Here is a 21,849-nt window from a genome sequence, read left to right as displayed (position 1 = left end):
TCCAAAACCTACATATTTTACAAATGCTCTCCCAAATATTAACAGTTCTTAAAGCCACCTTTTCATCATCAACCCATTGAGTACCACAAAAAGGAAGAGGAAATTGATTACTTTCAGTAATAACAGTAAAGTCTTCCCATCTGGCAGGAGAATCACAGAGAAATTTATAAAGAGCTTTTAAAATCTTTTTAATACCCCAATCTGTTTTGATTTCCCGAGTTTTGAATAATAGATGAACCAAATGAAGACCACAAGATCCAGTTGGAATTAGTTTGTTAATGTCATTTTGGACACAATAGTTTTGTAACTCAGAGTAGAAGGACCAATTTGCATTTGGACCAACCATAGATACTTGAATAAGTTTAGTTTTATTCAAAGATTTCAAACCCAATAAAAACTTATGCAAAAGATCTCTACTTCGACTAGTCAAATAAAGGTTGAGTCTAGGTGACGAGTACAAATATGGTTTAAAATACTATCCCAATAATTAACAACAAGATCCATCTGCCCCACTTGCACAACTGAGTTAAGACTTTTATCAAAAGAAACAGCATAAAAGTCTGACTTATCTATATCTCTAATAAGAACTGATTGAAAATGAGGAGCTATTCCAAAATTTATATAATATGAGCACTTGTCATTTTGAAGAGAGAACTTTTCAGCTAATGCACTGTCATGAAACATTGATTTAAACAAAATCAAAAGTCCATTACTGGAACAAAATGAAAATGATGACAAAACATTCTTAACCATCTGATCTCTGCATCAATAACCGAATCTGACACAACATATGACTGAAGATTGGAAACTTGAACTGTGTTTTCTGACAAAGTGGTTGTTACAACATGTATATTTTTTGACACATTGGTAAATGGTATACATGTCGTTTTTAAGTGGAGAAAAATGTTCACAATGCTTCTTTCCTGTTGAATGACTTTTTAATGCTCTCTGGCCCATATTAGTCAGTTCAATTATATTTCTTGAATGTGAACAAACTCTACAATTTGGTGAGGTATTTGTATCCCCACACAATAATCAAGCTTTATATTCTGGTATTTTTAACCACTGATCATCAAAATATGTTGAGTTCATTATTTAATTTACTTAAACTTGTTCTAGTCTAAAGAAAATAAAAACAACTGACTAATAACACCAAATAGTTAGCTACTAGTTAATTAGTTATTAAAAGCTAGCTACTAATCAAGCTCAAAAAACTGCTTTTCTTAGAGTAAAACTGATCTAGCTGACATCCCTGTCAAATCTAATTAACTTGTATGGCTTTTTCTGTTGCTTTGTAATTTATTAATTTTTTTTACTATTTCAAATGCTACTTTAAATAGAGCCATCCTTTGATTTGATTGGAGTCATCTTTTTATTACCATGCTGTCAAAGAGTCTGTTCAAACTTTAGTTATATTAAACAACACTAAGAGGTGGAACACGCCAATAGTTATGATGCCTCAAATTCAAAGACTGAAATTTTGTATTATTATATTAGACGGACAAATAATAGTTGAACATCATAGTAATCTGCATTCATGGCTTACATGCAACAAATTGTTATTTATTGTGTATTAAAAGCGTTTAAATAAAGCTAACAGTTTTTTTCCCCTTAGTCAACTATTTTATCCAATAGTTTTGTAATTTTTTTATAAGCTTATCATTAGTTAAGTTGTTTTATTTTTCATTTAGTACAAGTCAAAACGCTAAATCATTTTTAAGTATAAACTTTATTTTATTTTATTTATTTCGTTCAATCAAAATTCTATGCTGTTATCATGGGCAATTCTATGAAAAATATTTTGAGAGAAAAATTAAAAATATAACATTTATTATATTTAATATATCAATTAAAAGAAATACATTTTATTGAGATTCATGATTAAACTTTAATTTAATTTTATAACTAACTTAAATTTTTAGGTAATGTGAAGATTTCTGTGTGATCAATGTGTTTTTAGGCAATGTAAAAATTTCTCTAGACTTGGCAAAGGTTTTAAAAAAAATAATATAATGCCAGGTTGAAAATTCTGCAGCAAATTATGAAAGTTACAAAAGTTACAAAAGCAGTAGAAACTGAAGAAGATTTTAGTTTACAGGAGGAATAGGAATCAAGAAGTAAGAAAAAAGTTAAGTTTGATACCTCAATAGAATTGCTTGGGATTTGACCAGTCAAATTGAAAAGTGTTCTAAAACACTGCAAAATACCTGCAGCAAAATAAAAGTTTGGCAACATTATAGACAGTTATATTAAATATTTTTGCAAAGTTACAAAAATAGTTTCATTAGCATATGATATTGATGAAGCTTCTTTAACAGAAGAAACAAACAGCACCATTTCTAACAATATGTTAAAGAATGATCATGAGCTAGACATTTTAATGTTTGAAATCAAAATGAAAATTTCTGTAACTGTAATCACCATAAAGTGAAAATGTTAACACTTTCACCGGAATCATAGACACGTAAAAAGAGATCAAGTTACTTTAAAGTGCCTGAGTATCTTGTTTGAACTTTAAGACATGTTTAAAATGAGCAAAGGATTTAACCATTGCTAGGAAAAAAAATGGAAACCCTCTTACCTCCAGAACAACCCAGTTAGTAACTAACTTTTATCAAAATAATGAGATTTTAAGAATTATGCCAGAAAAAAAAGATTTTGTTAATTTTAATAAAAACTAACATATTCAAAAAAATGTTTTTACTTCTTAATCTTGATGAATTACATGTTGCATTTAAAAAAGAATATCCTAATGTCAAAGTCAATTTGTCAAAGTTTTGTACTTTGAAACCTAAGTGGTGCATTACACCTAATGCATCGGGTACAAACAATGTGTGTATACATCATCACAAAAAACAAAGTTTCTAATTGATACAATTAGGTGGAATAAAAGTTATAAAGGTTTTATGAGTTTGTTTGTTCTCTTGAAAATGTAGAATGTATGTTGCACCAATGTTAGCTATGCCCTGGTATTCAAGTATTAAAAAGTTGTTTACTGCATGAGTTTATTGACCATGAGTATTCAGCCAATGGCAGAGTACTGATCATACAACACTACTGCTGCCATCTTTGTCGCTAGATGAGTTTAATGATTTCTTATGTGACAGCATTGACAACTTTACCACACATTCATTGATAGGAAAAACAGAGTAGATTCTTGATTAACTGTAAAGAAAATATAAACCAAAATGAATGTTTAATTTTAGGAGATTTTAAATTTATTAATTTTTTGTCGAGGATGAAGTTTAAAGTTATGATCAGAGCAAAAATCAATGTTTACTTTTTACAATTGTAATTTATTTTCAAGAAAAATTTTGTTCAAACAAAAATCTTTTTGTTAGCTTTCAGAAGATCATGACACAAAGTTTATATAATTTAAAAAGAACTAATTATATCGAAGAAAATCAGATACATCATGTGTAAAATACTTTTTTGATAGCTGTGTTGCACAATTTAAAAACTTTACCAATCTTCATCATCACAGTAGAGATTTGATTTAAAGGCTGAATGAGTGGGTGCTCTTTGCTACCAGCCATGGCACTGTTAAAAAAAGTAATTTGTTAAAAAAGTTCAAAACAAGCAACTAATGGGCAGATTTTAGATGTTAATTTTATGTACTCTTTTTGTAAAGCCAAAAAACTGGCATTTGTTTTAAGTTATTTTCAAAGGACCAAACTAAAATTCAAAGCAAATTTAGAAAAAAATATATTTAGGTGGTAGAACAGTTCCTGGCACAAGGATGTATCATCATTTTATTCCTCTAAATTTAAATACAGTAAGTTATAAAAAACCAAGTGTGGATACACATACTGAAGTATTTGATATTATTCCAAAAAACAAAAATATTAAAGGGATTTGTTTAAATATTGAAAAAATGGAGTATATTGCATGTATTTATGATAAATTTTGGTGCATAGAAATTGCTGAAGATGTAAATGAACTTGATATCAAAGTTAGATTTTTGCAACCACATGAACCAGTTAAAATTTTCTTTTGACCAATGAGAAATGATGAGTGCTAGGTGCCTAACTCCAAAGTTATATGCATAATTTTTACACCCACAGCAATATCATATGTTCAACCAGTCTGATTTAGATTCAAAGTATATAAGGAGTTGGTTACAACAAAATAAATAAAAATATAAACATTCAAAATAATGTTGTTGTAATTTATTTACTTGTATTAGTAACTTGAGGTGGGGGAGAAAGTTGGGGAGAAGTTGCACCTGCCCTTACCCCCTTTGTACGCCAAAGACACTAAATATCAGTCTTCTCCATTTGAAACTTAATGCCAGCGCACGAAAAAGCGCTGGCCAGATGGTCTTTTTTAAGTTAGCCTGCGCGATTTAAAAAATTCATTTTTTTCTGCTATTTAAAATTGAAACAAAAATAGAGAAAAGAATGCTTTAAATAATACTAGATAAAATAATTTAACAGAAAAACTAGTAAAAAAAACATTTTTCATAAAAGTTGAGCAAGTGAACAAAAAAATTTTTTGTTACTATTTAAAATAAAACGCTTTTATTTTTTTGGCAAGCGCTTTTTTAGGCGCTCGCCAAAGTTTTTGCGCTGGCTAAACGGAAAAGACTGAAATATGTGCTAAACTTGATAATAAATAACACTATATTGAAGTTTTAATTAAATTGCTTCAAAAAACATTTTATTTCCATTGTTACAAAATTTAAGTTTTTCATAATCCTGAAAAGACATTATCTTTGAGTGCTTACTTCGATCAAATATTAGATACAATACACGAACCTAATAAAAATAAAATAAAAATAATAAAAGTCAAAATTTTGAAAAAAATTGGATAAACAAGGTATCTTTTGAGACTATTAAGTCCTAAGAGTAGTTTCTTTGAATTCCTTAACCAAAAGTCTATTTGGATTCCAAATTTTAGGAAAACCCTTTAAACCATTCTCAACAAATTATATGTCAAAGATGATTTATTTTCTCCTCAGATAACCACTTTGGATGATTTCATATGGAATGACCCATAAAAGAAAAAGTGTGTTTTACTTTAAAGTAATGAGAAAAATGACTTAATCATTTTTCAAAGTTAAACAGACGCACAGTTATGTTACATCATACTAAGTCTTGTTAATTTTTTCTTTAATCTTATACAATTATTTGAGTAATGTCAAATAATGACTCTTTGAGCAGGGTTTATATATATATATATATATATATATATATATATATATATATATATATATATATATATATATATATATATATATATATATATATATATATATATATATATATATATATATAAGTGGGTATTGTATGTAGAGAGTGTACCAAATGAACTAAATTTTCAGGATGTTTTTTCTGCCAAGTATTCACGAAACCCACGAATCATTTCTCTTTCATTTAACTGTAGTCTTAACGTCAGATTTCTGATTTCAGTTTCTCCAAATGTCACTTGGTTGTTTATGTTATCAGGCCAATGATTTTGATTTAAGATGCGAGCCCACTGAGCTAATTCAACATCTTTATCAGCAAGCAACCTTTTTTCAATTGACTCTGTTAGTTTTATATAAAAGGCGTTAGGATTAATAGCTGAATTGTTTTTGGAATTTTTATTGTGAAGTAAAACTCCATGAAAACGGAGATTCTGTGCTGAAACTAAATTTGTAATAGGGACCACCATTATTTCTTCTTTTTTCGAATACTTGAACGAGAGCTTTAATTTTTTGATTTCCTTTGTATAGATCAATATTGCGCTCTTGTAGGTTCAAACTCAATTCCGATAATTCTTGGAGAGCATCACACATTAATCCTAGATCCATTAAAAACTCTGTTGATGTAATTTCTTTTTTAAACCTGCATAAGTGGATTTTTCGTTTTTGTTACTTGTAGGATCAACCATCGCTTCCTCAAAATGTTTTACAAGCGCTTCGTAATTTTCCCATACTGCAAAAACTGAACGGAAACTAGATGACACCCAACATGTATTTAAAATTCGACCAATTTTCAGCAGCTGAATATTAAGTAATTCTGCGCATGAACGTAACTCTCTGCTATTTTTTGGGGAAGCATGATACACGACGTAAAGCTTATCAAGAAATAATTTGAATCTGTTAATACTTGAGATCTCCCTAAAAGTATCGCCTACTAATAATTCCAGTCTATGATTAGCACAATGCCAAACTATAACAAAAGGAAACTTTTCAGTGATTAATTTAAAAACGCCACTTTTGCATCCTAACATCACTGCTGCGCCATCACCTGCTACAGAAACTAAATAATTTTTCAAATATTCATCTTTCATCCCATAAGAATGAAGACATTCAAGTAAAGCAACAAATAGTCCTTTAGCCGTAACACTTTCAAGCTTCACTAAATCCAAGAATAAATTGATTGGTGAATTCATTCCGCTGCCTTTTACACAGCACCGAATGTACACTATCAGTGTTGATTTTTGGCTTATAGTGGTTGATTCATCAATAATTATCGAAATCTTACTCTTTGACTTTATGACTTCTGCAATAGTTTTTTTCCTCATTTCGTTACCTATATGATTGACAATATTAATGCATCCATTTGTAGAATGAAGAATACGACCCATTTCAACACCATTAATTTTTTGAAGATCAATTTCCATTTCAAAATTATTAAAAGACTGATTTCCTTTAGCAACTTTTTATGCAGTTTGAAAAATGTTTGCTGCTACAATTTTCTCACGCGTTAAAGATTTTAAAATATTGTTTGACAGTCTCTTTTTTAGCTTCTTCTATCATTATTAATGCAGCTTGATGTCCTACAGATTCTCTGTGATCAAATATTTTCTTACATAACGAACTTAACTGTTGCTTTCTATTTTCACCATAACACCATCAACACCATAACAACTTCATTATTGAACCATTCTTTAGAAATTTTCATTCCCATCTTAGCTTCTACGCCAAGTGTTTTCACTTTTTGGCAGGTAGTGCAAACAAGCTATTTTTGTCGAAAATAAAGCCACTCGTTTTTGGAACAAAACTCTGTTTTTTGCTCTAAAGTCCAGCAACTTGGCCAGCTATAATTTGTGTCATTGTCTGCAGAAGGTAAATCTGATGTTGTAGTTTTGATTTCTTCTATTTCTTTTGCATTTAATTTGATTTTTTTCTGAACAGGAGAATCCACCGAGAAGAAACTGTTAATTTTTTTCATAATTAGTTTTGCGTTATTTTGTTTAATTGATATTTTTCAGTATTTAAATATATAAATTAGGTTATAACTTTGAATTTAAAACACTAATAACAGGAAATTCATTAACGATACAATAAAAGTTACTGTTACAAATACTGTTGTAAAGTTTTTGTTTTAAAAATTGATCTTAAAAAAGATCAATTTTTAAAACAAAAACTTTACTGAAAAAGAGTTGTGTTTAAGAGTTGTGTGAGGTGTTGTGAGATTAATATTCGGACAAACACTGCACAGAAACAATAGAATTTCTTAAAAGATTTCTTAAAAATGCGAATGGTTGTGAGATTAATAATTGTTAATCTCACAACCATACGCATTTTCAAGAAATTGTATGTTTTTCCGATTATAATCAGAAAAACAAAGAACTTGGCGTCATAAAAATGAACGCTATTAAGATGAAAATAAATTAAATTCTTCTCGAGCAAATTTTGAAATGCAGCGCTGTAATGTTTTCAAATCTGCAAAGAATGTTTAATATTTAAAAATGAACTATTTTCATTATATAATAATACGAGGAAAAAAATGTTTATATAAAGCAAAAAAATTATATATATATCAAAAAAAAGGTGCCGGAACGCCATTCCGGTGCGTTCCAGGAGAAAAAAAGCACTGTATACATATATATATATATATACATGTATATATATATATATATATATATATATATATATATATATATATATATATATATATATATATATATATATATATATATATATATGTATGTATACACACATATATATATATATATATATATATATACATTTTTTATGTAAGTTTACCTGCCCAAGGCAAAAAAGGCCATTGCAGACGAAGAGGCTACTTAATTGTTGTTATAACTAGTAAGCAACCGGGGTTGATATTTGACTAGGGCCAGGGCCGGGTTTGATAAAACATAGCCAGGGTCGGGTTTGTGACCGGGGCTGCATTACTATTGATATTCCTTATAAATATATTATTGTTATTTAAAATTCATGATATATTTTATATAAAGGTATATATATTATCTCATCGTCATCATCATCATCATCATCATCATCATCATCATAATATCATCATCATCATCATCATCATCATCATCATCATCATCATCATCATCATCATCATCATCATCATCATCATCATCATCATCATCATCATCATCATCATCATCATCATTATTATCATCATCATCATCATCAAGCATACAGTTGATGATGGTGATTAAGATGATTATGATGATGATGATGACAATGATGATCATCATCATCTTAATCATTGGCATCATTATCATCTTCTCTGATACACACTATAAATATAATTACTACTCTCATAGTCTCTCTAAGATCATTGCTTCTTTTCCTTTGTTTTAAAGACACCATATATCCATCTGATCTACTTTGTTCTTTCTTATTTGTCATTGTAAATATTTATGAATTATATTATATTTGTATATATTATTTTTTTGACTTTTTCTTATATTTTCTTAAACTTTCATAACAAATTTTAACTTGAACAAAATAAAAAAAACAGCAACAACAACAACAACAACAAAAATCCAGCCCCGGCTAGTTACCCCTGCAAATTGTGTTTGTTTAGCCGGGGCCAGGTTTGCAAAAAACCTCTGTTTTTAGCCGGGGCTGGGGCCGGGGCCCCGGTCACTTACTAGTTATAACCCTCTCTCAACTCTATAACTCCAAAACACAAACCTTGATATATATAAGTTTTATATTAATGGAAATAACTAAACCACTTTTTTATAATTAATTTTAATCATTTTATTTTAATTGATACAGGATTACTACACCCAACATTTTGCTTGTTATGTTTTCAAAGTTTGAGAAAAGAAAAAATTTGAGTAAAGTTTTTGTGTTCTAACAAACTTTTTTGAATTAAATAAATATAACTTTAAGTTGAATAAAATATTAATTTATGTTAATTTATGCTTAATTCAATTCGCAAATTCTTTTAAATTTAAATATAAAACTCATAAATCGATATAATTCTATTTTATTTATTAATTAGTATAATGATACTTATCAAATTCAATTTACTTCTTGGTTGCTTGAGTAAATTAGGAGGTTAAAAATTAAAAGCCAAAACTGGATGAGTATTAGAAAAAAAATATAAGATTATTTAAATGCAAAGATATTTTGTGCAAAATTTACAAACTTTACCTTCAAGAAGTGGATGAGTTTGAAATATCTAATGTCACTATTTTGAAAATAAAAGTCATATTACATGTAACAGTAAAAATGTAATTTATTATCTTAAATATTTATAAATATTTGTATGTAATAAATAAGCCGCATATATTTACAAAACTAAAAATTTAAGATTATGTAAACAGACATATTTCTATAAGCAGAGCTGGCCTATTAACTGATAAATAATCATGTATACACCTAATCATGTATATACCTATTATAGTGCCCACAATAGTATTTTTTATCCTTTTTTATAACTTTTTGTCTTCCTTGAACTTAACAATAAGAGTTTTTTGTTTTTATTTCATTTGCATAATCAAAAGCATGTTATTTAAAACTGATATTTCCTATCCATAATTACAATTTTATCCATTACAATAGTTGCTTATGGTAAAAATGTTTAGTTTACATCTTTTTAAATATAGTTTGCAACAACAAAAACAACACTTAGTAGTGTTGTAGGTTCTTTGAAAAGCCAGAGTAAAATTATATTTATTTAAAATTATAATTAACTAAATTATTAATGAAATTAGGCACAAATGTGCCTAATTTCAACAAATTGTGCAATATTATATCTTTTTTTTATTGTTTGTTTTATTGTATTAAAATAGTGATTACCTCATCAATAGAATAAGTAACAAAATGACATAAAAATGACACTGTAAATATCTACTTTAACACAAATTTTTTGTCAATAATTAGTAGAGAATTGACAACAATTAGTAGAAAATTAGGCAGTTAAAATGTTTATTACAAACAATTGTTATTTGTGCAAACAATTTTTCTTCACTAATATAACTTTATTTTTAACTAGAAAATCGTTTGTGTTCAAGTGTTCTTTACTAATTAGGGATATTGTATTTAAAATTTCTTCTATTTAGGTGTTTAGATTGTGATTCTCCATTATAGTTTTATATAAATAACAAAATCAATTGTTGTTTTGTAAATAGTTATGAAGCTTGTTATAAACATCATAAACTGAAGTAAGAAAACTGATAGAAGACATTGACAGGAACGATCATTTTTAAATTAATAAATTGTGTATTGTATGATATAAGAAAACATAAGACTTGGAGAGAGTTCCAAATATGACAATAGTGCTTCATACAAGGACTAATTTTTAAAGGCATAGATGTTTAGAGGTAGAGATTGCAATGGATTGTACATACAATTTCGGTGCGAGGTCAGAAGTAAATGATAAACTGAGAAGACACAAGGTAAAGAGTTCAGTAAGAGTGTTGTCATTCATCAATATTGGAATATCAACAATTAAAAATATTGCAATAATTGTTTGCAGTATATAACTGAATTTTGTAATGTAAAGGTTATATACAAAAATTTATAAAATTTAAACTTAAAAAAGTAATGTGAAAATTATACCTTCAATATTAGGAATACCATTCTTCAAGCCCTCTTCACCAAACTGATCATAAATTGCTCTTAGTTGATCTGAATAAATATATATATATACATATATATATATATATATATATATATATATATATATATATATATATATATATATATATATATATATATATATATATATATATATATACATATATATATATATATATATATATATATTTTTACGTATATATATACACACACACACACACACACACACACACACACACACACACACACACACACACACACACACACACACACACACACATGCACACACATATTATAAATTTATATATATATATTTTTTTTACATATATGAGTATTAGGGTGGTCCATAGCTATATGGAAAAAAATTAACATTATATTATCTCAAAATGGAAGGTGCCAAATGAGTCCAATATATAAAATATTGAAGCTGGTGAAGTTTTGTATCATTCAGTGAATATATGGAGGTTGCCAGAGTCTCTGAAGTTCCACCAGGCATGTCATTTTGTTTTCAGTTAGTCTGCAAATTTGCATTATTAGTTTACTTTCAAGTTACTGGATGACAGTTATGTAGGTATTCATAATATTATTTGATATAAGAGTACTATGTCCATTAAATTTATGATTGTGTTGTGCAGAACTGCATTGCTGCATAGGTTAACTGGTTCATTCAATGTAAAAAAGGATAAATTTAATAATTTGTAATTGCTAAATTCAAATTGAACTATTGTTACTGCATTACTGCATGCATATTGCAGGTCACTATAGTTGTTTAGTCTAATATATATATATACTGAATCAATTTTGATTATATATTTAGTATGTGTTGTTTACTATGTGCTATTGCATCATTCATTAATAATTCAATATATTATGATTGTGTCAGCAGTAGCAACAATACTAAAAGTGTAGATGTGTAGAGAATGATCATTTAATTCATATAATACATTAATAAAGTAGAATTGATTCTGAATTACACACTTACACAGGTAGTAACACTATTTATTTTTGTATAATAATGTTTGTTTTCAAAGCTTAAAGATATCCAAAATATCCATGACACCCTTGCAACTATAATACATGTGATAGAATAGCCCAGCTCCACGGGGTTGTAGAAATTACAACTAAGAAGTATGCTCTTTTGCTAAACTATCAAGACTGTATTATTTTTTTGTTTTTGTTTCAGTGGTCACTGGTTTGCAATAGTCACCACCACAACTACAAATAATGAATCTATGAAGACAAGATATCAATCTTGAGTGTGACTGATTGGAGCATCAGCCTCTAACCTTAACCAAACTAAGAAGTTGCCCTTATGGCAAAAGACTTTGTCAGCCTTCTTTTATCACCACAAAGAGTTGAAAATATTGTTAAAAAAAAAAGGGGCCAAGGTAACAGTGCAACAGGTACTTGACATTTGAAAGAAAGCTGGTATCCCAACTGCTTATTGACGAGATATAGTTAAACAAGTTCTGAAAATCCACAACAAGAAACGAGAGCTGAAGTAGGCAAGTAAATTTCAAATCATTACTCAAATAAAAAAGGCATTTTGTTAAATTTAAACCAAATTTTTGATATTGCTCACCAGAATGCACAAGCACTGATCAAGATCCTCAAAGATTGGGCCATTTTGATCACTCAGAGACAAGGCAGAAAGGGTTACATGGCAGGAGGAGATAAAATTATGAAGCAGAAATTGGAATTAAAAAGAAGTAAGAGAAAGAGGAGGGAGCTTGTCATATGAAATCATAGAAAGAAAAAAAGATATTGAAATTCTAACCAGCAAGGTTCCATTACTGTTGAGCAGTAACACTGAAACAAATAAAAATGATGCAGTGAGTGAGGAAGAGCTAGTTGGTTGTAAGAGATTGAAAGAGTGACCATTGTCATTCAACCAACCAAAATAACACACATTACAAAACATGTGGCGGCAGCTTTGAATTGAACTAAAGTAACACACAGAGAAGCTACTCATCTATTGGCGGCTACAGCTGATAGTCTTGGCCATGACATTCAGGAGTTGCCACTCATTAGTAGCTCAATCCATCAAGCCAGGATGCAATATCAGGAGGTGTTTGCAACAGAACTTCAAAGTAAATTCATTCCTAGTTCAGAATTAGTTGTCCGCTGGGATAGAGAGCTGTTGCTTGACATCACTGGGAAACAAAAGATTGAAAGATTGCCTGTTATTGTATCTGGTGTAGAAACAGTACAACTACTTGACAATCTGGAAAATACTTCTGGGAAATTGAAACTGAGAATGCATTTTCTATAATGAAAAAAGCTACATCCACAGGTCCAGATATTCCGTTGTTGAAGAGATTCTAAGACAATTGGAATCAGATTGACATGCAGATGAGGTAGAGACTGCTGATTTTAAAGCTCGGATAGTTCATTTCACTCAGACAAATATTGAAATCTACCAACTAAGATAATTACAAGAAAATCATTAGCAATAATCTTTCTAGGTGGAACTCCGAGACATGGTGTTCATTTCACAGCACTGGAGCTTTTCACAGGGCATGCAGGATGGCTACAACAATTTTTTCATTCAAAATGTGGATGTTCAGGTCTTCAGTGGTAAACAGATTCTATCTGTTGACCAGTCTCGCACCTCTTCTTTATCTATTAGGCTGGTGCAGATGTAATTATAATACATTGTTTCCAGTTTAGGATGTTGAATCCTTGACTCAATGCATGGGTTTTGCTTGTGTCTTTGTTTTAATGACTAGGCAACTCATTTTATTATCTTCTAATGAGGGCACAGCTCTAAAACTCAGCTTAATAGTTCTGAGGCCGGCTGGTGGTCAGGTTTCCCATACTCTGTGGTAGCTCTCAGAGAGGCTGATTCCATCAACAGCTGTATAAGATCAGAGTTCTAACAGTGTCATGTTGCACATGGATGGTGTCCCTGTTCATACTATTGCTGTGCATTGTCGAGGCTATATTTGGAGCCCTTTGTTACAGCTTAGGATTTATAATTAGTAATGAGACGATTGCTTGGACTATTGAATAGTGTACTGAGTACTATCTATGCTTTGAGTAAAGTACTTTAACAAATTTAAAAATGACTAAAGTACCAAATACTATAAAACACAAAAAACCATAATCATCACCAAGTTCTCTAAACCTATTATTCACTAATATTCATGGTCTTTGAAGTAACTTTTCTTCTGTTTAGTCTTATCTCTAGCAAAGTTCACAAGACCTATTTGCTCTTTGTGAGACTAATTTGAGTTTGGCTTTCTCATTTTGCAATCTTCATGTTGATGGTTATCTTCCTTTAATTCAAAAAGACTCCAATAGTCACATGCTTGGCCTTAGGATTTACATTTATAAGAATTCACCCATTTGTCGGGAAACTAGGTTTGAATCTATCAACTATTCTATTGTGAGCTTTCATTTAGCACCACTTCACTCTATCACCTTTCTCTTTGTTCTATATCGCTCTCCATCATCTCAAGACTGCAATCTTTTTGATGTTATTTCTGATCAAATTGACCAAGCTCTCTCTTTATCCATCAGACAATATCAATGTTGTTGGTGACTTATATGCTCATCACACTGAATGGTTTGGCTCTAGTGTCAGTGACTCTGCAGGCATTTAGACCCACAATCTCTAACACAAATAATCAACTTTTGAACTCGCTTTCATGACAAACCATATCATTTACCTTCTTTACTCAACTTTCTGTGATTTTCTTTGTGATGGCCATTGGGTGAAAATCTTTCGTCTTCCTGCTGACTAATGTGCCTCTTATTTAAATTTTTGGATCCAGGCTGGCATAAAATCTTTTATTCTCTCTCAACAATTTCAAGTCAAGCCTCACTCATCGCCATGGTTTTCCTCACATTGTGCTGCTGCAATTTCCAATCAAAACTGTTACTTCAATATCTATCAGCAAAACAGTTTTCCAGGAAACAGACGTTTTTTTATTACCGCTAGAAACCATTGTAAAAAGGTTTTGTCTAAAGCCAAAGCCCATTATTCTCAGGTCATGAAATCAAAAATTAGGCTCTTGAGACTTCTAGAGAATCTTTAACAGTACCAATAATAATGACAAATCTGTTATTCCACCTCTTTTGCATAGTTCAGATTTTGTCACCTCACTTAAAGACAAAGCTTAATAGTTTGCAAGGAACTTTTTATCAATATCATCCTTTGATTCTACTAGCTGCGTTCTACCTGATTTAGCCAATAAACAGGTTGATCAATAGCTTGACATTTGTATCACTCCAGCTTCTGTATCTAAAGCGATTTCCTGCTTAGACTCTTCTACAGCTAGTGGTCCAGACAACATTCCTGTTATAGTCTTGCAGAAGTGTTCTCCAGAGCTGTTGTATATACTTTCAAAACTGTTTAACAAGTACTTATAGGAACCTTGTATTCCAGTATGCTGGAAAGCAGCATTTGTTATACCTTTTTTCAAAAATTCTGGAGAGCAATCTGACTTATCTAACTAACATCCAATTAGTCTTCTTCCTATCATAAGCAAGGTTTTTGAATATTTAATTAACAAACACTTAATCTCTCATCTTGAATCTAATAACTTTCTGATCATCAATATGGATTTCGATCTTCTTGTTCTACAGCTGATTTGCTAACAGTTATAACCAATAGGTATTATTATGCATTAGATAAAGGTGGAGAGGTTAAGGCCATTGCTCTTGACATTTCTAAAGCTTTTGATAAAGTCTGGCATGCTGGTCTTCTCCATAAGCTTTCTTCTTACGGTTTATCTGGTAACATCTTTAAGATTTATGAGTCCTTCCTTTCCAATTGTAGTATAAAAGTTGTCCTTGATGGACACACTCTTCTTCTTATCCTGTAACTTCAGAAGTTCCTCAGAGTTCTATCCTTGACCTTGTACTCTTTTTAATTTACATTAACGTTCTTCAAGATATTCTGACATCTAAGGTGGCATTGTTTGCTGATGATACTACCATTTATTCTTGTCTTGATAAGAAACCAACACTCTCTGATTGCTTGGAGGGGGTATTCGAGCTTGAAAAGAATCTTACTTCTGCTACAGCATGGGGCTCACAGTGGCTGGTGAACTTAAATTCAGATAAAACCCAACTTTTTTAAGTCAATCATTATGGCAATAATTTAGATCTTCCTATATTTATGAATGGTAATGTACTCGATGAGTCATCTACCCTTTAACTTCTAAGATTAACTCTTACTTTTAATCTTTCTTGGAAACCATATATTAAATCAATTGAATTAGTATTAAATATACTATAATTTTGTATTTAATACTATTGTATTAGTATTAAATACAAAATTAGCATCAGTTAAGGTTGCATCTCTTTATCATGCTTGCCACTTTCTTATTCCGGATTCTATTCTTTATCTCTATAAATCTCAAATCCATCCTTGTATGGAATACTGTTGCCAAATCTGGGTGCAAAAATGCATTGTAAACATAGTTTGACCTGCTCTTGCAGCCAACTCCAACCATTATCGCATTGCTGTAATATTGCTTCTCTTTCTCTTTTCTACAAATAATATAATGGGTTATGCTTTAAAGAGCTAGTGTTTCTTGTGTCATCTACTAAAATTCATTCTTGTGTTACTCGATACTCAATCAAGTCTCATCCTATTTCTGTGACTGTTCCTAAGTGATCTAAAACCTCTAATTCATCTATTTTTTCCCTCAAACATCAGTACCTTGAAATTTGCTTCCCTTATCTTGCATTCCTAATTCATATAATTTGCAATCTCTCAAGTCATCTGTTAATTATTATCTTGTTCTATAAATTTCATATTTCTTTTTCCAGTAACTTCCAACTCTAATAGCGGTTGCTTGCAGCCTTGTTGGAAGCAAAAACGTTGAAAAAAAAAATTCAAACTGAAAGCTGATGAAGAAAAGAGAACTTTTCAGTCTCTCTTGATTATATGTGACGCTTACATTGAAGCATCATTCCAAGCTCCTGGCACAGTTACAGCACCCATCAATGATCTTCGTTTGCTATGCCAATTGTTTGAATATAGAAAATCAACTATTAGACAGGCTACAGTTACAGCAACCACCATCAGTGATATTTGAGCAAAATAACTATTGGTTTAGCTTTCTTCAATCCACAAATTTTAGAGAAAAACAGTCAATGATCAGCAACATAAAACATGTACAAGCTGGCTCAGACCATTCATCACAAAGATTTGACTCTAGGTTTGTTGATGCTTGTTTGTTGACAGCAACTGAGTGCATTTGTAACCTTCAACACCAGAATGTTCTTTGAACAGTGGAAATAAAACAGGGATTAAAATTTTTTTGTAATTGACCGGATTATCGAAATCACTTTACTTTTTGATACAAAACCTTTTATCTTTCTACTACCTCTTTTTCTTTTAATAATTTGAGTGTTCACCTACTGAAGATTTAGCGACTTTTGACAGTTTTGCAATACTTGAATGTGATTAGGTGGATTTTAAAGGAAAAGTTACCAAAACCTTTTTCCAACAATTCAATTAGAAAAAGGTTTTAGAAAAAGGTTTTTTGTTTATTTTTTTGTACTGATAAACTGATAGTATTGGTAAAACACCAATACAATTAAACATATATATATATATATATATATATATATACAAGGTCTTCATATAAAAAAAAGGAAATGAATCGTTAAGTATCTCTCGAGTTATTGCTAAGTAAATCCAGCCAGAAAGTACTGAGCCCAACCATGATTATACATGTGTGTATATATATATATATATATATATATATATATATATATATATATATATATATATATATATACATATTTTTTTTTTTTTTTATTCACCTCCTCAAGGCTGAGAAGGCCACTACAGGTGAGGAGGCTACTTAATAGTGGTTATAACCCTCTCTCAACTTTATAACTCCAAAACAGAAACCTTGACGAACAAGGCCGCTGCACGGAGAAACAAGTTGAGCGCGGTACTACCAGGGACGTGGTGGGGATCAAACTCGGAACCTCTCGCTTATGAAGTGAGCGCTTTACCACTACACCACTACTGTATAATACATATACAATATAAATAGTATATTTAAATATGTCTATTAAGGTAACAGTACCAGTAATTGACTATTTAGAAAAATAATTGTTAAAACAAGCCCTACTATCAAAGAACGTTTTGAAAAACAGTGGGAAAATACTCCTACCATTTGGTTGTACATATGTACAAACATTTGACAACTTTGAACAAAGATGGCTTACATTCAATGTTAATGTGCTATGCTCTTGTCTATTTTTTTAAGTTTTCTTCCGCAATTTGCAAAGGAGAAGCCGCAAATAAAGTTAGTTTTAAAAGGTAAGTACTATTTATTTTCAGATTACTTTATTTTGTTTCGAAATATGTTTAATACTAATAAGAAGTTATTTATTATCTGTTTACTGCCATCTGTAGTCAGTTATGGGGGTGTACCATCTGTAGTCAGTTATGGGGGTGGTCATATACTGGATCAGAAAATTTAAATAATTTAGTAATAGACCAAGGGTGGTCAATTACTCAGTTATTCCTTTGTTTATCTTAACTCATCCTAACATGTATGTTTCATGTATTTTTTTTAGCAAAAAACACTTGTTTATATATTTTTAACATAATAAGTTAGGTTTATCCAATAGATGACCAGGTGATCAATTACTACAACAATGTGTCAACTTCTGAATTCATTTTTTTTTTGTATTATTTTAGGTTCATTATGCTTGCCATAAAAGGTCAATTTAAAAAATACTCAGAAAAAATGGTGAAGGAAGCCATCCAAGATGTAAGAAATAATAATACATGAGTCCAGGCAACAGCTAAAAAACATGGTGTACCAAGAATTACTCTAAAATATAAATTGAAAGGCAAGTCACCCATTGAAAGAAAAATGGGACCTCAAACAGTCCTAAGCTATGAAGAGGAAATAGTTATTGCTAACTGGGTCCTGAAAATGGCAGGATTCACTGTAATTGTAAAACAACTTTAGGATGTTTACAACGGTTGTTTACTGACCTTAGTAAAGACAATCCTTTTACTAACAATTAACCTGGGAGGAAATGGATCCAAGGATTTTTAAGGAGAAATGAAAGTATATCCAAACGTAAAAGCCAAAACTTAACAGTTTCCCCTGCATCAGTGACACAGAACAATATTTTACAATGGTTTACAGAGAGACCATCTTTTTTCTAAACCCAAAAGGAACTAAAGTTCTTGCAAGAAAGGGAGATAAGACAATATATCAACAATTTAATACAGATGACAGAGAGTGTCACAGTACTGATTACTGGTAATGCCAACGGCAGTGTTGTAACACCATTAGTGATCTATAAATCTGAGCAGCTGCCTATGGAAATAACATTAGACTTTCTTTTCAAGAAACCTAAAAGAAAAAATACTTGCTATAGTGTCTGAGGAACTTGGCCAATTGTATTTCCAAAAAATAATCGAAAAAAAAAAGAAATAGAAAGACTGAAACAAGAAAGAGCAGCTGAAAGGGAAAGAAAGAAAGAAGAGAAAATGAAAGGGAATGAGAGAAAAAAAAAATAAGCAAAAATTAAAGAAAAGGAAATGGTATGAAAAGTCTGATTCAGACTTATCTATTTCTGTTCCTGAACTAAGCGATTGTGAAGATTTTGAATGGTATAAATATTTTTCAGATAAAGATTTAATTACACTGAAAAGGAATGACTTTGCAATTATTGAGTATGAAGGAAGCCATTTTACGGGAAAAGTAGTACAAGTTGTGGCTAATGGCTACGAAATAGGCATAATGGTTTAGATTGGAATTTCTTATCATCGGCCAGATAAGGAAGATAATCTTGTATATTTAAGGGAGCAAATACAAAGAAAAATCCACCCTCCAAACTTGTATTCTCAACGTGGATCATACCTTATACCCGGAATGAACATTTCTTTGTCATTTCATATGTAATAAAATTCTGTTTTTGTTGACATAAAAAGAATATATATATATATATACAAAAACTAAAATTTTGTTTTTGTTGTGTTCCTGGCGCAGGTCATATCTGAACGCGGGTCATATCTGAACGTGGGTCATATCTGAATGCGGGTCATGTCATTACTCAACATTTCACTTTTAATAAAATGTTGTATTAGTGTTGCATTGCTTTAAAAACTTACAATATGTATTTACAACGTTATATTAACTGAATCAAAATTAAAAAATTATCACAGCTTTCATTTTCTCTCGTTTAACATATGGTCAACAAGCAAAGGACGGTCAAATACTGATTTTTTTTTAGATGGTCAACTACTAACGCAAAATCATGCTTTAAAAAAAACAGTTGAAAAAGTATGAAAAATTTTTACTTTGAAAAATATTGCTTAACAGTATGCTAGAAGATAGTATGGTAAGTTATTAGAACTATTAAGACTACATACTAATAACATAATTGGCAAACAATCTTAAAGATCTTTGCAGAAGCAGGTTATATATTAAAGTATGTATGTACTGAAGCCCCTGGCAGCACACTATTTCAGTGTGACATCAGAAATGTTATATTAAAATCTAAACTTCGTGAGAAGTAAAAATGAAAAAGAAAGTTTTAATTAAATACTTATGCAAAAAAAATTTTAATTAGTCATAATAACAACATTGTTTACAAATTGAAAGTCATTATTCCAGATGATATATTTCATAATTTTAATAATAGTCAGTACAATAGTAACAAAATAACATATTACAATATTTGTATGTATGACAAATACAATATTAGTAATTGAAAAAAATGAACAATGCAACTCTTTTTATATCTTCTTTCATATTATTGGAGATAATGCCCAGATTTATTTCTTCAAGTTGTGAACTTTTCTATTTTTCACAACTAGTCAAACCATTCATCAACTTTAATGAAATATTGACAATTTTCTTTGCATCTATTAACTTTTTCATTGCCATCACATTTTTTTTTGGCTTTTCTTAATTCTGTATGTTGTAGTGGAATGAAAATGTGAATTTCTTCCAAACTCAAAAAGTTATGAATAACTTACAAATTTTTTGCACTTAATTCTGACATTTCTGATTTTGTTCCATAAACTTGGCTTTACTCAGAAATTCTATGGCTAATGACAAAATAATTTCATGATAATCTAAATAGTTAGAGAACATGCATTCAAACAACATCACAGGGAAATGAGGCTGGATAGGTAGTAGTCATGCATTAAAAATTACATTGCGATTACTTATTTTGTATGCTGTATGTGATGCCTGTCCAACAAATAGTGCCTCGCCGTAATCATTTTATCAAGACTATTTTTATTTAGTATCAGGGTTATTATTATTAATTGCATAATTCACTATATTGATTGCATATGGCTGAATGTTATACTAAGCCATGCTCTCTAGGGGTGATGAGAACAGCATCTGCAGCCAGACTTGTTTTCCTGGTTGATGATGAATGATGAATTTCTATGGCAAAGCTCTCTGTTTGAATCAAAAGAGTTGTGTTTCATCTAAAATCTCCTTATGATTTAATAAGCAGTTTATGTTCGGTTGTTACGACATACTAGCATGAAATACTTAGTCCGCTCCAGGCCTCATACCATACCTACCATTTCGTCTTCAATTAATGCTTACCTCTTTTCAGCAGATGGCATAAATCTGGACCTTGGAGTATTTGATTCAAATTTACAATGTCTCAATCAGAGAACGTTTGCTTCTTATCAAGACAAAAATGAATAATAGTATCACCACCAAACAATGCCACCTTTGATGCGAGAATTTCTGAGAGATCATTAATGCAAATTAAAAAAAGTATAGGGCCAAGGATAGAATCTTGAGGAACCTCTAAAGTTACAGGATATGAAGAAGAGTTCTGTTAATCTAGGACAAGTTTTATACTACAATTGGAAAGGAAGAACTCAATAATCTTAAAGATATTACCTGATACACAGTAAGAAGAAACCTTATGGAGAAAACCGGCATGTTAAACTTTATCAAAGGCTTTAGGAATATTATAGCAATAATCTTAATTTTTACACACCTATCTAATGCATGATAAAACCTATCAGTTATTACTTTAGCAAATCAGCTGTATAATGAGAAGATTGAAATGTTATGTCAGGTCAGGCTAAACTGCTACCG

At 30.3% G+C, this 21,849-nt stretch overlaps 1 protein-coding gene across 1 annotated transcript in view; it reads right to left on the bottom strand.

The window, feature by feature from the left end:
• The window catches only part of LOC100201458 (dnaJ homolog subfamily B member 13), an 87,951-nt gene that overhangs the window by 49,200 nt on the left and 16,902 nt on the right, over positions 1–21,849 (bottom strand). Inside the window, exon 3 of the mRNA XM_065794004.1 lies at positions 10,763–10,831. Within this exon, the coding sequence (XP_065650076.1) occupies positions 10,763–10,831 (69 nt within the window). The remainder of the gene's footprint in view (positions 1–10,762; positions 10,832–21,849) is intronic.

Source organism: Hydra vulgaris, chromosome 03 (genome assembly GCF_038396675.1).
Source record: "Hydra vulgaris chromosome 03, alternate assembly HydraT2T_AEP".
In the NCBI taxonomy this organism is placed as follows: Eukaryota; Metazoa; Cnidaria; class Hydrozoa; order Anthoathecata; family Hydridae; genus Hydra; species Hydra vulgaris.
This window is presented reverse-complemented; position numbering and strand designations above follow the sequence as displayed.